General features: G+C 45.3%; 1 protein-coding gene across 4 annotated transcripts in view; it reads left to right on the forward strand.

The window, feature by feature from the left end:
* The first annotated feature begins 11,734 nt into the window (after positions 1-11,734).
* The window catches only part of PIK3CG (phosphatidylinositol-4,5-bisphosphate 3-kinase catalytic subunit gamma), a 36,504-nt gene continuing 31,668 nt past the window's right edge, over positions 11,735-16,570 (forward strand). Inside the window, exons 1-2 of one of the 4 annotated variants that reach the window (XM_022554347.2) lie at positions 11,735-11,851; positions 13,935-15,941. In XM_022554347.2, coding sequence (XP_022410055.1) covers positions 13,947-15,941 — 1,995 coding nt within the window. In that variant the 5' untranslated portion in view covers positions 11,735-11,851; positions 13,935-13,946. Of the gene's footprint in view, positions 11,852-11,879; positions 12,043-12,076; positions 12,218-12,241; positions 12,261-13,934; positions 15,942-16,570 lie in introns of those variants that run through there. The other 3 variants (XM_022554349.2, XM_022554348.2, XM_089917812.1) reach the window with 3 other exon arrangements.

Genomic DNA, 16,570 nt, shown 5'->3' on the forward strand with positions numbered 1-16,570 from the left:
GACCAGCTTGGGGACAGTTCACAAATTGGTCACACCATGCATCCAGCACCTCATCAAGAAACAGACCATTATCAGCAGCGCAGAAGCCCCTCCCCCTCGAGTCAGTAAATACTATTTTAAAAGAAAAGGAAGGAAGGAAGGAGAGAGAGGAGGGGTGGCCAGGCATCCACTTTAAAAGAAAAGGAGAAATGCTGTGGCAGGCGGGCGGGGAGCCTAGGCGACGCTCCGGGGGAAACTCACTGAGATACACCTATCAGGGATTCTCCCGATCTGCTGAAAACTGTCGTGGCATTAAACAGACCCACAACATGGGTAACTGCAGCAAAAGCTGGCTGAGCTTTGGAAGGAAGAGGATTCCTCCCAGGTACAGAGCAAGGGAACGCGTGCCACTATGTCCCCAGCCAGGAAGAAGCTGGCTCGGGATCCACGCCCCCAAACCCTTCCCACCACCAGTCCGTGCCCCTGCACCCTTTCTCTAAACCTGGAGAGGCAGGGCACCGTCTGTGCTTCCTTCCAGCGGGATGTGACTCCTGCCAGACTCTATGCCAGGATCCAGGGCTTTGGAAGGAACAACATCCTGTATAATGGCCAGAGAAGCAGCTTCTATTGATAGTTTGTCACCTCTCGAGCCTCAGGACCAGGGCTTTGAGAGCAGGCTCCATCCAAGCCAGTCTACTAAGTCTTCCCCTCTCCTAGGACTCTCTGCTCTGCCCTTGAACAGGAAAAATCCCAGGAATGAAGGAACCGTCCCTGGCTTAGAAACTTCACTCCCTGTTTATTGCAAACAGCTTTGTCTCTGTCAGGATCATGGGACGTGTCTAAGAGGTAGATAGAGAAGAGGTAGGTGATTGGACAGGTGTGTAGGCAGACAGATTAAAATTATAGACAGTCTGCTGGTAATTCAGAAGGCAGGGTCCCAGGGATGGGTCTGGGTATCCATTATATGGGAGGATTTCTTGCTCACAAGGATGTGGTACAGGCAGTTTTCAGTCTTATATTTCTGTCACAATTAATAAGGGAACAACAAAGAGAACTAATAAACTGGATCAGGCAAAGGGGCTATAAAGGGAATATTTCTCAAGCATTGTATTGAACAGTTCCTTATAATTAACATTAGTCAAACTGGGGTCCTTCCCAAGTTCCATACTCTACACACCATTATCCTTGCAAGTTTTCCGTGCTGAGGTTTTAAGAGCAGGTAGATTACAGGGCTTTGGGTTAGGAGTTTCCATGGGAGGGTGGGGATGCCTGGGTTTCCAATGATCTGGGAGGCTTCAGGGGTATCATCCAATATCCCTGTTGCTTCCTGTAAATTCAAGGGAATCCACTGACTTTCCAAGAAGAGATATTCCGTGCAGATCATCTAATCCACAAATAGTTACTGAGGCCGTCACTTTGTATGTGCCAAGCACTGTGTTAGGCCTGGGGAATTCCGTGGTGAACAGAGCGCTCACAGCCCCCAAGAACTCACAGTCTCGTGGAGGAGGCAGCCTGGTAAAGAGCTGTCACCCGGAGAAGCGCTATGACAATGACCTCTTAGCAGCTGTGGGACCTGGGCCAAGCCACTGAACTCCCCTGTGCCTTACTTTCAACATCTGCCCATGCGCGTCATAGTAATGCCCTTTTCCTTGGAACGCTGTGAGAATTAAATGAACTAATATTAAAGTGCTTAGAATAATGTAAGACACGTGGAAAGAGCTACGGAAGAGTTTGCTCTTGGTAGTGTTGATGTTACTGTTACTTCTGTGGTGATCACAAATGGAGGAAAGCTTTCCTAACCCTAATCTAGAAAGCCCTCCCAGGGGAGGTTATGCAAACTGCATACAGTGGTCTGTCGGTATCCTCAGGGCACTGGTTCCAGGACCCCAGCAGGTACCACACTCCAGGGATGCTCAAGTCCCTTAGAGAAAATGGCGTGGAACAGTCGATAGACTCTAAGGGATAGATCATAACGGGTCTGATGTATCATGCCAAGGAATTTGGACTTCTAAAAATCAATTTACAGAAAAATCTTTTCTGGAAATTTGTCAAGGGCTTACTAAACTTTATCAGCCAAGTTGAGCTGAACAAGGAAACCTAGAAAAGTGTCCTCGGTGGTCAATTTCTGATAATAAGAATGGAATGTCCCCACAGGCACCGGGATCTGACTGTAGATCCTTCGGGTTGTACTGACTGTGACTGATTTCCTGTGGCTTCTTTTCTCTAAACTTTTACTATGATTTTTAATCACAGTCTCAATTTCAGTGCTTGTGATTGGTCTGTTCATATTTTCTCTTTCTTCCTGGCTCAGTCTCAGGAGGTTGTGCTTTTCTAAGAATTTGTCCATTTCTTCCAGGTTGTCCATTTTATTGGCATACAGTTGCTTGTAGTAATCTCTCAGTATCCTTTGTATTTCTGCAGTGTCAGTTGTTACTACTCCTTTTTCATTTCTAATTCTGTTGATTTGTCTTCTCCCTTTTTTTCTTGATGAGTCTGGCTAATGGTTTATCAGTTTTGTTTATCTTCTCAAAGAATCATCTTTTAGTTTTATTGATCTTTGCTATCATTTCCTTCATTTCAAACATCTGAGGCTGAACTAAAAAATATGAAAAGATGGATTCCAATGCTTTGTCAAGCTGCGAGATACCCACATGTCTGAGTCAGATAGCTACTCTACCCAGGAACAATAACCAATAACAGCTTCCCAACCAGTGTGCCTCAAAGGCACCCCAGGCCCTTGGAGATACAGGCACTGTCTCATGCTTTGAGGAACCTCTTCACTTTATCCCAGTGTCACAGTCAGTTCTGGCTGCTATAACAAAGTCCCATAGACTGAGTGGCTATAAACAACAAATTTATTTCTCACAGTTCTGAAGGCTAAGAATCTGAGATGAGGGCACCAACATGGCTGGGTTCTAGTGAGGGTCCTCTGCTGGGTTGCAGACTGCTATATTCTCCTTGTGTCCTCACAGGGCAGAAACACAGCAAGAGAGCTCTTTGGGGACCCTTTTATAAGGGCACAACCCTCATGACCTAATCACCTCCCAAAGGCCCCCCCTCCTAATAGCACCACATTGGGGGGTTAGGATTTCAGCATACAAATTGGGAGTTGGGGGGACACAAACATTTAATCCATTGCACCCAGTGTACGACACAACTGTTGTTACTATTTACATGTGCCAAGACATGAAATAAGTTTGAGAACACAGGCCTGTCTTCCTATGTCTTTCCCATATCTCCCAATGCTGTCTTTCACAAACACTCCAGTTCAGGGAACTGATCAGTTCACTGTCCCTCAAATACTTTTTGGCTTGAAGACATTCCCCACTGACTCCTCTTGCCTTAAATCCTGGACCTCCCCTTGCATATTTAAAATGCTTGAAATCCCACCCCAAGTGACCTCCTCCAGTAAACTGTTGTATTATGTAAGGACCGTTACATAATACACTTTTAAAACCACTAGGCCTATACATACTATCACATTGTACATTATTGTTTTCACCTGCATATCTTGTCTCTCTAACTAGACCACAAATACTTTCTCTGAAGGCTGTCACAAAGCAGCCTTCCTCACAGCAAATAACTCATCCTTCATCTGTTTCTAGACTGTTGTCACCTCTTACTCTGTTCTTATTTTCTGATCTGTTTGATCTCGTTGTTCCCATGATGGTTGGATGTGATAAAGATGGTCAGGCTGTTTGATTGCATTATTTTCAGTCAAAATGTTGTGTATGTCTACTACATAGAAAACATGCTGCTGGATGTATGGAGATTCCCAGAAGAGAAAAAAAGAAGAAAAGAGAAAAACATAGTAATAAAACAAGATAGTGATAAGGCTGAGGGGTTTTCTAACCTGAAAAATCTGGGGATACAAGAGGCCCCAACTAGTAAAGAATTCTTCTGCGTGGAAGAAACATCCACATACAGGAATGAGAATCTGGCCATTATTTCTCCCCTGAAACATTTACTACATATAGTCAAATTTTAGTGGCTATATTAGGATTTGGGGAAGAGCAGGGTACTTAATCTCAAACCACCAAAAAAGCATGAAGTATCTGCAAGCTTAGTCACAGAACGGACAATCTTTGCATAATTGGACTTAGCTAAGTAGTTCCTACAGATGCAAGGAGACCCAAGAGCTGGAGTCTAGCATTTCTGAAATAATTAGTGTGTGTGTGTATGTGGTGTCTGGTTGGGACTTGGCCTCCTGGGTGTGACAGAGCCAGGGCAGGGAAGGAATCTGTTGAATGATCTGTGGAACAGAGCTGGCCAAGCTCATGGTCCTGTGGTCAGCCCTACCAGCCCCAAACTCCCACCCAGCCCACCTATCCCTCCCATTCTGGGTGAAGTACAGCTTGGCAAACTTCTAAGGTGTGGCTCCCTAGTCCCTCCCTTGAATCAACCAAGAATGCCAACTTTGAGGCTTCTAAAGCCGCCAGTTTCCCAAGGGTGTATTCCTACATACTTTGGGAAACTGGTAAGATCCCTCTAAATATTGGGGAGGGAGGCAGCCTTTGAGTTAAATAGTTTGCCTGCTGATGTCAACTATTACAGCACTGTTTGTAGAAGGCTAAAATCCAAGAGGACTACTGTGAAAGGAAATAGATCAGATGAGACAATCATTTATCTTGATGTCAGAATAACTGAGAGGAGCTCTTAATTATCCATCTCCAAGAAACCAGTGAGGCCAAGGCCATTCTCCCTGTTGTCCCTGGGCCTCAGCTGGAGTTCATAAGAGCCTAGGTTGGAGGATGAACTCTAGTATAGGAAATCCTGGGATGGAGAAGAGGGGGTACTGGTTCAGGATCCAGAAGGAACAGAGGTCACCTGGGAGATACAGAGCTGCTGTAAAAGTGATGGAGGATGGCTTTTCTATGGATTCTCTACTCGCCTGGGAATCAGGATCCCATCTCCCAGTGACCCCTCTGGCTGACAGTGGGGCAGTGCTCAGCCCCCAATCACCGGGACACCAAGAAACCTCCTTCTATTTTGTCTGCAGTCAATCATTGCTCTCAGTAAGTCTCCACCCCTGGCAGACACACAAACACATGCACACTGTACTTTCAGTCTGAGCCAGTGATATTTTGGAGACCAAATGCTTTGAAAAAATAGAGAACTGTCTCACCAGCCTAAGGAAGTGAACTTCCAGACTTTGTATTTGAAAACGTTCAGCTTCATAACTCAATCCCCCGGATCACTAGGTTTCTCTTCCCTTATCCCTCCGTTACAGGGATGAATAAGGAGTCACGTGCACTCCCATGAGAGAAAATTAATTGATGGGCTTTGCAGGACTAATGGGTTTAATTTGGTTCTTTAAAAATCTTCCCACACCCTCCCCATAAGGATAACAGCTGATCTTTCAGCAAAAACTCTGCAAGCCAGAAGGGAGTGGCATGACATATTTAAACTGATGAAAGGAAAAAACCTACAACCAAGATTACCGTACCCAGCAAGGATCTCATTCAGATTCAATGGAGAAATTAAAACCTTTACAGACAAGCAAAAGTGAAGAGAATTCAGCACCACCAAACCAGTTTTACAACAAATGCTAAAGGAACTTCTCTAGGCAGGAAACACAAGAGAAGGAAAAGACCTACAAAAACAAACCTCAAACAATTAAGAGAATGGTAATAGGAACGATATATCAATAACTACCTTAAATGTAAATGGATTAAATGCTCCAACCAAAAGACATAGACTGGCTCAATGGATACAAACCAAGACCCATATATATTCTGTCTACAAGAGACCCACTTCAGACGTAGGGACACAGACTGAAAGTGAGGGGGTGGAAAAAGATAGTCCATGAAAATGGAAATCACAAGAAAGCTGGAGTAGCAATTCTCATATCAGACAAAATAGACTTTAAAACAAAGACTGTTACAAGAGACAAAGAAGGACACTACATAATGATCAAGGGATCAATCCAAGAAGAAGATATAACAATGGTAAATATTTATGCACCCAACATACGAGCACCTCAATATATAAGGCAAATGCTAACAGCCATAAAAGGGCAAATCGACAGTAACACAATAATAGTAGGGGACTTTAACACCCCACTTTCACCAATGGACAGATCATACAAAATGAAAATAAATAAGGAAACACAAGCTTTAAATGACAAATTAAACAAGATGGACTTAACTGATATTTATAGGACATTCCATCCAAAAACAACAGAATACACTTTCTTCTCAAGTGCTCAAGGAACATTCTCCAGGACAGATCATATCTTGGGTCACAAATCAAGCCTCAGTAAACTTAAGAAAACTGAAGTCGTATCAAGTATCTTTTCCAACCACAACTCTATGAGACTAGATACCAATTACAGGAAAAAAAAAACTGTAAAAAATACAAACACATGGAGGCTAAACAACACACTACTTAATAACCAAGAGATCACAGAAGAAATCAAAGAGGAAATTAAAAAATACCTAGAAACAAATGACAAAGAAAACACAATGACCCAAAACCTATGGGATGCAGCAAAAACGGTTCTAAGAGGGAAGTTTACAGCAATACAATCCTACCTCAAGAAACAAGAAAACTCTCAAGCAACCTAACCTTACCCCTAAAGCAATTAGAGAAAGAACCAAAAAAAAAAAAACCGCAATGTTAGCAGAAGGAAAGAAATCATAAAGATGAGATCAGAAATAAATGAAAACAAAATGAAGGAAACAAGAGCAAAGATCAATAAAAATAAAAGCCGATTCTCTGAGAAGATAAACAAAATTGATTTTCTTGACTCATCAAGAAAAAAAGGGAGAAGACTCAAATCACCAGAATTAGAAATGAAAAAGGAGAAGTAACAACTGACACTGCAGAAATACAAGACATCATGAGAGATTACTACAAGCAACTGTATGCCAATAAAATGGACAACCTGGAAGAAACGGACAAATTCTTAGAAAAGCACAACCTTCCAAGACTGAACGGGGAAGAAAGAGAAAATAGGAACAGACCAATCACAAGCACTGACGTTGAGACTGTGATTAAAAATCTTCCAACAAACAAAAGCCAAGGACCAGATGGCTTCACAGGTGAACTCTATCAAACATTTAGAGAAGAGCTAACGCCTATCCTTCTCAAACTCTTCCAAAATACAGCAGAAGGAGGAACACTTCCAAACTTATTCTAAGAGGTCACCATCACCCTGATACCAACACCAGACAAAGATGTCACAAAGAAAGAGAACTACAGGCCAATATCACTGATGAACATAGATGCAAAAATCCTCAACAAAACAGTAGCAAACAGAATCTAAGAGCACATTAAAAGGATCATACACCATGATCAAGTGGGGTTTATCCCAGGAATGCAAGGATTCTTCAATATACGCAAATCAATCAATGTGATAAACCATATTAACAAGCTGAAGGAGCAAAAGCATATGATCATCTCAATAGATGCAGAAAAAGCTTTTGACAAAATTCAACACCCATTTATGATAAAATCCCTCCAGAAAGTAGGCATAGAGGGAACTTTCCTCAACATAATAAAGGCCATATATGACAAACCTACAGCCAACATCGTTCTCAATGGTGAAAAACTGAAACCATTTCCTCTAAGATCAGGAACAAGACAAGGTTCTCCACTCTCAGAACTATTATTCAACATAGTTTTGGAAGTTTTAGCCACCGCAATCAGAGAAGAAAAGGAAATAAAAGGAATCCAAATCGGAAAAGAAGAAGTAAAACTGTCACTGTTTGCAGATGACATGATACTATACACAGAGAAGCCTAAAGAGGCTACCAGAAAACTACTAGAGCTAATCAATGAATTTGGTAAAGTAGCAGGATACAAAACTAATTCACAGAAATCTCTTGCATTCCTAAACACTAATGATGAAAAATCTGAAAGAGAAATTAAGGAAACACTCCCATTTACCACTGCAACTAAACGAATAAAACACCTAGGAATAAACCTACCTAAGGAGACAAACGATCTGTATGCAGAAAACTATAAGAACTGATGAAAGAAATTAAAGATGATACAAACAGATGGAGAGATATACCATGTTCTTGGATTGGAAGAATCAACATTATGAAAATGACTATACTCCCCAAAGCAATCTACAGATTCAATGCAATCCCTATCAAACTACCAATTGCATTTTTCACAGAACTAGAACAAAAAATTTCACAATTTTTATAGAAACACAAAAGACCCCAAATAGCCAAAGCAATCTTGAGAAAGAAAAACGGAGCTGGAGGAATCAGGCTCCCTGACTTCAGACTATACTACAAAGCTACAGTAATCAAGACAGTATGGTACTGGCACAAAAACAGAAATACAGTCAATGGAACAAGATAGAAAGCCAAGAGATAAACCCACGCACATGCGGTCACCTTTTTTTTTTTTTAACAAAACAAAACATTTTTATCTGGTCCATTGGAGCCTGGGTCTGGAAACACCCATGGAGAATCATCCTACAGGGATGGTACTGACAATTGATAAAATAGCCTCTGTGTCAGAAGAGCTCCCGTATGTACAGGGTTAAAAATACCCACAGCTCAGAGTAGAAGGAGGAATATAAAGGAGGCCCAAAGTGGAGTCTAGTGCTCTTGGGTGCTTCTCCAGGTGTAAACCCACCCCTCTGCAAGCCCCATGGGAAGCAAGAGGCCATAGACTTGGCCACCTGCTGCCTAGGGGCTGCAGGGCAGTGAGGCCAGGTGGCCCAGGAAGCCGGCCTCAGTCATCCTGGGGCAGACACAGAACTCAGGGCTGAGCAGCCACAGTGAGGACGCTGGGCTTCTGAGGTGGGGCGGGGCTGGGAGGGGCTACACCCTGCATGTGCCTGGACAGGGCTGGCCAAGGAGTTCTCCTGGACTCTGTTCCTCCCAGCAGAGGTCAGGTGATGCTGAGGACAAGCCCCCTCACCAAGCACAGGGCTGGGCCCGGGCTCAGGTCCACCTGACCCACTGCCACAACCCCAGCATGGGGCATGGCTTCGATCCTGGCTGGCACTCCAGGAATAGCATAGTGTCCCTCCCCACCCCTGCTTGAGCCCATGGTCACCAGGCACCTGCCTCCTGGGACACTGCTGGGCCTCCAGGAACCCCTGCTTGCCTCATGAGGGCTTGGGGGGAGATGGGACCTAGGGGCAAACTGGGGAGAAAAGGCTCCTGACCTCGTGCCCCACAAAGGGGGTGGTCCCTGTTCTCACCTGGAGTTCTGGCCTCTGACCTTCCCAAGAGGGTTGTCCTTGCTCTCATCCTGGGGTCCTGGCCTCTGACCCCCCAAAAAAGGGATTTTTTTCTCACCTGGGGTCCTGGCCTGACCCCACAAGGTGCAGGGGTGGTCCCTGCTCACCCCAGGGTCCTGGCCTCTGACCCCCCAGATTTGGTTTTGTGAATGGAGCTCTTGGCTGCCTCACCCAGGCAGGAGGCCCCAGGCCATGGGAAGGGGCAGCCTTACCTTGGCCCTGACACTCTGAGCCAGACCTCAAGGTGGGCTGGTCAGAGGAGCTGGCACACAGCTCCCTCGAGCTAGAGGCCGCTTCGAGGTATTCTGCTTGGTGGCTATGAGGCCCTGGGTAGGAGGGAGGGGCAGGAAGGAAGGCCCAGGAGAAGTTGCGCCATGCCGCTGGCACTCCCGGGGTGGGGATCCTGAGATTCTGGTTCAAGCATCCTGAGTTGGGGTCTCCTTCGTAAAGTACGTATGGGGGCAGGCAGGGTGGTCACAGCGGCCAGGGCCCATGCAGGCCAGCGACCTCGGGCGTGAATGGGGGGCTGTGGCTGCCCTTGGAGGCCGTCCAGTCACTGAGGGAGGCCTGGGCCGCCTTGCAGTGCACCAGGCGGTGGGTGATGGAGAAGCCGGCACACTGTCCTGGGTGCACAGGCTGCCACGCGTGGACACCACGTTGAAGCTGTCTGAGCAGTAGCGTTGCACGTGCAGGTAAGGCTTGGGGTGCTGGTTCTCCACCACCATGATGAGCCCCACCCAGCCATGCATCAGGTCACCTTATCTTTGATAAAGGAGGCAAGAATATACAATGGAGAAAAGACAGCCTTTTCAATAAGTGGTGTTGGGAAAACTGGACAGCTACACGTACAAGAATGAAATTAGAACACTCCCTACCACCGTACACAAAAATAAACTCAAAATGGATTAAAGACCTAAATGTAAGGCCAGACACTATAAAACTCTTAGAGGAAAACATAGGCAGAACACTCCATGACATAAATCACAGCAAGATCCTTTTTGACCCACCTCCTAGAGAAATGGAAATAAAAACAAACAAATGGGACCTAATGAAATGTAAAAGCTTTTGCACAGCAAAGGAAACCATAAAGAAGACGTAAAGACAACCCTCAAAATGGGAGAAAATAGTTGCAGACGAAGCAACTGACAAAGGATTCATCTCCAAAATATACAAGCAGCTCGTGCAGCTCAACATCAAACAAACAAACAAACAAACAAACCAATACAAATTTGGGCAGAAGACCTAAATAGACATTTCTCCAATAAGATATACAGGCTGCCAACAAACACATGAAAGGATGCTCAACATCACTAATCGTTAGAGAAATGCAAATCAAAACTACCATGAGGTATCACCTCACACCAGTCAGAATGGCCATCATTAAAAAATCTAGAAACAATAAATGCTGGAGAGGGTGTGGGGAAAAGGGAACCCTCTTGCACTGTTGGTGGGAAGGTAAATTGACACAGCCACTACGGAGAACAGTATGGAGGGTCCTTAAAAGACTAAAAATAAGACCCAGCAATCCCACTACTGGGCATATATCCTGAGAAAACCATAATTCAAAAAGAGTCATGTACCACAATGTTCATTGCAGCTCTATTTACAATAGCCAGGACATGGAAGCAACCTAAGTGTCCATCGACAGATGAATGGCTAAAGAAGATGTGGCACATATATACAATGGAATATTACTCAGCCATAAAAAGAAACGAAATTGAGTTATTTGTGGTGAGGTGGATGGACCTAGAGTCTGTCATACAGAGTGAAGTAAGTCAGAAAGAGAAAAAGAAATACCGTACACTAACACATATATGGAATGTGAAAAAAAAAAAAAAAGGTTTTGATGAACCTGGGGCAGGACAGGAATAAAGACGCAGACGTAGAGAATGGACTTGAGGTCATGGGGTGGGGAAGGGTAAGCTGGGATGAAGTGAGAGAGTGTCATGGACATATACACACTACCAAATGTAAAATAGATAGCTAGTGGGAAGCAGCTGCATCACATGGGGAATCAGCTCGGTGCTTTGTGAGCGCCTAGAGGCGTGGATTAGGGAGGGTGGGGAAGGAGATGCAAGAGGGAGGGGATATGGGGATATACGTATGCATACAGCTGATTGACTTTGTTATACAGCAGAGACTAACACAACATTGTAAAGCAACTATACTCCAATAAAGATGCTTTAAAAAAATAAAAATATAAGTAAAAATCTTCCCACCGGGCTGTTTCTCTAATATTGTGGCTATGAGGCCTTTCCTTCTACTGTGAACCAGCCAGAAAGACATTTTGTGTGTTTGAGTCTCATGAATGTATTTTTGATTTAGCTCTACATCATTTTAATTCATTTCCACTCTCACACTTTTTACAAAATTAGTTCGAAGAGTAAAAAATATATAGTCAACTTAGCTCACGTTCGTGCTGGGCTGTGTGTGCTTTAACAGGAAATGCATTTCTGACACTTTTTAAATGAGCAATCACACGTATAATCAACTTGGTTAAAACTTCCTTCCTGGTAACTGCAACACTTCCTCTGCATCTGGATATGAAGGGAGACCCAGAAAAGCGGAAGAGTTTAGAAGCACACTGGGTAGGTTTGAATTTGTTTTGTTTTCAGAAATTAAACAAATGATCCTTCAACATCATCACCTCCGCTGCTTTATCAGGTATTGCTTCCTTCTATTTTTTGCCCTTTGTTGGGTCTGACTCGGCATAGTGACACTTCCTTCTCAGCCAGAAGATTTGTATCTGGAACTGTTGTCGTTCATCTGATGATACTGCCACTGAATGTCTGTTTCATTGTCTAGTCCAACCCTTGTGTGTGGATATCCACAAGGTTCCGGCAATAGCTTTGCAGGTGCATCGGTCCTTTTTTGTTTTTGTTTGGGAGGAAGAGGGAGGGCACGGGGAGCTGTGTCAGCAGCCTTCACGTTCTTACAAGTGCACTCTTCGCGATTAGTGTACTGAACAGTGTTTCTAACATCTTCTCGTAAAAGGAGAAAGCTTCACAGCCTCAACCATGAAGGAAAGCAGTGAGTATTGAGTCAGCCAGTTTTCTTCTGCACCTCGTATCTTGTAAGTCTATTTGATGTCATGGAGGCAGAAGTGATTGCTGTGTATTTGCATGTTGCCTAAATTTGGACCTATTTTATTTCAAGTTAGTGCCAATATTCACATAACTTACAGTTCTCTTCTTTGTTATTCTGTAAAGTAGCAAAAGAGCAAATAGTGAAGGTCTTAAGCTGTAAGAGCCAGTCCTTTGGGACAGTTGATTTCATGTATTTACTAAGTGTAACTTCATAATATTTTAAGAGAGGGACTACTGACTTTAAAAGTAAGTTTAAGCCGAGTACAGAAGTTTGGATCTAATGAAACCTGCCTTTCTTACCCTTTAATCAAACTCTCCTTTCTGGTATGTGTCAAATGCTCCACTATTTCTTAAGGAAATAAGTACTTAAGAGTGTCACTAACTTTAGTCCTTTAAGAAGTAAATAATATTTTCTGAAACATTAATTTTTGTTTCACTAGTTGATTCTTATTTAGAACATCTTACAAAATATTAAAGGATACTAAATAGTGAAGTCAAAATACCTTATCCATATCTCAATTTTAAGATGTTTAGCATTTCAATCATTATTTGAAGAGTTTCTTACTGCAATAAGTCACATTTATACTTAAATGCTTTGTGAAGGTACAGTGGATAAATGGTTGAGAATAAATTGGTGAATTCTCGTTATAGAGATGAAAATGTTAGAGCAAAAAGAAGTTAAATAATCGATTGGGGCCCAAAAGCAGGTCCTTCCTTCCATCCTGTGGCTTCTCCAGAGGCAGATGGGATGAACTGGTACAAAGTTAAAATTACCTGAATGTTCATATTTGGAGAGTACAGCCCTGGGGACTCCCCTAAGATACTGCCCTAACGGAGCAGTGACAGCCACGATGCTTACACATTTCATGATTCACAGTTTTAAATACCTGCAAATGTTCTTGAGTGCAGCTTCACCAATTCTGATCTTTCTGAGTTTTATCAATGAAATGACTACCTCTCCTAACAAGAAAGAAAAAAATGAAAAGAAAACAAAAACAGGAAGTTGACTAGGGAGCAGATACCTGATCAGAAAGTTTGAAAAGGGACTGTGAGGCCAGTTGGGTAAGGTGTCTGGGTCCCCTAGGAGACAAATGAGACTAAACGAAGAGGAAATAAGTCAAAGGCCTCTTTTCAGAGGGGGGTTTTCAGCACCTCACATTGCACCTTATAAACCAGGACATGATCCTTCAACTGGATAATCTGACTCATCCATGCAATTCAGTATGCTTAACAACAATTACCACTTAGAGCTATTACAGTAGGTCAGACACAGTGCTAGATCAGTGCTTTACCTCTCTCTTTTAAAATTCAAGTTTCAAACGAAATGAAAGCAGAGAGAATGATTAATGAATCCCCATCTACCCATGGCCCATACTCAACAAGTATATTACCTTATTTAACTGTCACCTTACTTACCCCTCTGAGGTACTGCTAACCCCATTTGACAGATAGGAAACAGGCTCAGAGATTATTTAAAGGGCTCATCCCCCAGATTCTAAGCGTTGGGGGCCAGGATTCCTGGGCCCCGACTCCAAAGCCCCGGTATCCTCGTGCGCACATCCTTGTCATTCGTCTACACCTTCTCCTTCTGCCAGCTCGCAGGAAACCATAAAGGGCAAGTGCCTGCCCTGTGACCGAGCCCTCTGTTTCTCTGCTCCCAGGTCGCAGAGGGCATGGAGCTGGAGAACCATGAACAGCACGTGGTGCTGAGAGAGGACAACCGCCGCAGGCGCCGGAGGATGAAGCCGCGCAGCGCGGCGGCCAGCCTGTCCTCCATGGAGCTCATCCCCATTGAGTTTGTGCTGCCCACCAGCCAGCGCAACACCAAGACCCCCGAAACGGCGCTGCTGCACGTGGCTGGCCACGGCAACGTGGAGCAGATGAAGGCCCAGGTGTGGCTGCACGCGCTGGAGACCAGCGTGGCCGCCGACTTCTACCACCGGCTCAGCCCCGACCACTTCCTCCTGCTCTACCAGAAGAAGGGGCAGTGGTACGAGATCTACGACAAGTACCAGGTGGTGCAGACCCTGGACTGCCTGCGCTACTGGAAGGTGCTGCACCGGAGCCCCGGGCAGATCCACGTGGTGCAGAGGCTCGCGCCCTCGGAGGAGACGCTGGCCTTCCAGCGCCAGCTCACGGCCCTCATTGGCTACGACGTCACCGACGTCAGCAACGTGCACGACGACGAGCTGGAGTTCACGCGCCGCCGCCTGGTGACCCCGCGCATGGCCGAGGTGGCCGGCCGCGACACCAAGCTCTACGCCATGCACCCCTGGGTGACGTCCAAGCCCCTCCCCGAGTACCTGCTGAAGAAGATCACCAACAACTACATCTTCATTGTCATTCATCGCAGCACCACCAGCCAGACCATCAAGGTCTCAGCCGATGACACCCCGGGCACCATCCTCCAGAGCTTCTTTACCAAGATGGCCAAGAAGAAGTCCCTGATGGATATCCCTGAAAGCCAGAACGAACAGGACTTTGTGCTGCGCGTCTGTGGCCGGGATGAGTACCTGGTGGGTGAGACGCCCATCAGAAACTTCCAGTGGGTGAGGCAGTGCCTCAAGAACGGGGAAGAGATTCACCTGGTGCTTGACACTCCGCCGGACCCAGCCTTGGACGAGGTGAGGAAGGAAGAGTGGCCGCTGGTGGACGACTGCACGGGAGTCACCGGCTACCACGAGCAGCTGACCATCCATGGGAAGGACCACGAGAGCGTGTTCACCGTGTCCCTGTGGGACTGTGACCGCAAGTTCAGGGTAAAAATCAGAGGCATCGATATCCCTGTCCTGCCCCGGAACGCGGACCTCACGGTTTTTGTGGAGGCAAACATCCAGTATGGGCAGCAAGTCCTCTGCCAAAGGAGAACCAGCCCCAAACCCTTCACGGAGGAGGTGCTGTGGAATGTGTGGCTTGAGTTCAGTATCAAGATCAAAGACTTACCCAAAGGGGCTCTGCTGAACCTCCAGATCTACTGCGGCAAAGCTCCAGCTCTGTCTGGTAAGGCCTCTGCGGAGACTCCCAGTCCCGAGTCCAGGGGCAAAGCTCAGCTTCTGTATTACGTGAACCTGCTGCTCATAGACCACCGGTTCCTCCTGCGCCACGGGGAGTACGTGCTCCACATGTGGCAGTTATCCGGGAAGGCGGAAGACCATGGCAGCATCAATGCTGACAAGCTCACGTCTGCCACCAACCCGGACAAGGAGAACTCAATGTCCATCTCCATTCTTCTGGACAATTACTGTCACCCCATAGCCTTGCCTAAGCATCGGCCCACCCCTGACCCGGAAGGGGACCGGGTTCGAGCAGAAATGCCCAATCAGCTTCGGAAGCAACTAGAGGCGATCATAGCCACCGATCCACTTAACCCTCTCACAGCCGAAGACAAAGAGTTGCTCTGGCATTTCAGATATGAAAGTCTGAAGGATCCCAAAGCGTATCCTAAGCTCTTTAGCTCAGTGAAATGGGGACAGCAAGAAATTGTGGCCAAAACATATCAACTGTTAGCCAGAAGGGAGGTCTGGGATCAAAGTGCTTTGGATGTTGGATTAACAATGCAACTCCTGGACTGCAGCTTTTCGGATGAAAACGTAAGAGCCATTGCCGTTCAGAAACTGGAGAGCTTGGAAGACGATGACGTGCTACATTACCTGCTGCAGCTGGTCCAGGTAGGGGGATGCACTCATCTCAAGGGATTTATCTGCATATGCACAGGTGCCCCATTCAGCTGTCTTCCAATGCCCCTTGTCCAGAGAGTCACGATCAGTCAAAGGAGATCTAATGAAACTACCTCAAAAAGTAGTAAGCTGTTCCACTTACTTTTTTACTGTCTTTGAGGGCTTGTTGACAAGCATTTTGATGACATTAATATTTCTGCTTTTTAGGAGAACCGCTCCTGTGGGAATACTTTGTTCTCATTTACTGTATCAATGATAGACTTGACTTATCGAATGCTCCCTTGTGCCAAGGCTGCAGGTGATCTACATGCTTTTCGTGTATTATCACATTTAACACTCCCAACAACGACAATAGAGGTCAAGTTAATATTTGCATTTTATATATCAGGAAACTGAGGCAAAGAGAGGCTAAGTAATGTGCCCAAGGTCACATACTTTGAAAGTCAAATTCAAACCCAGGAGGTCTGACTCCTGGCCCTGCCCTTTTCACTGCGCCCCAATATCTGGCATCAACCCAGCAGTGTCAGGATAGTGTGTCCTAGAGGAAAAACGTCATACTCTCTGATTGTATTTGTCACAATTCATAGAGTAACATCTCATATCCGCATGGGACCTTGAAA

The sequence above is a fragment of the Delphinapterus leucas genome, chromosome 9 (assembly GCF_059928025.1).
Source record: "Delphinapterus leucas isolate spDelLeu-1000000601 "Yukka" chromosome 9, BTC_Dleu_Yukka2, whole genome shotgun sequence".
NCBI classification, from domain to species: Eukaryota; Metazoa; Chordata; class Mammalia; order Artiodactyla; family Monodontidae; genus Delphinapterus; species Delphinapterus leucas.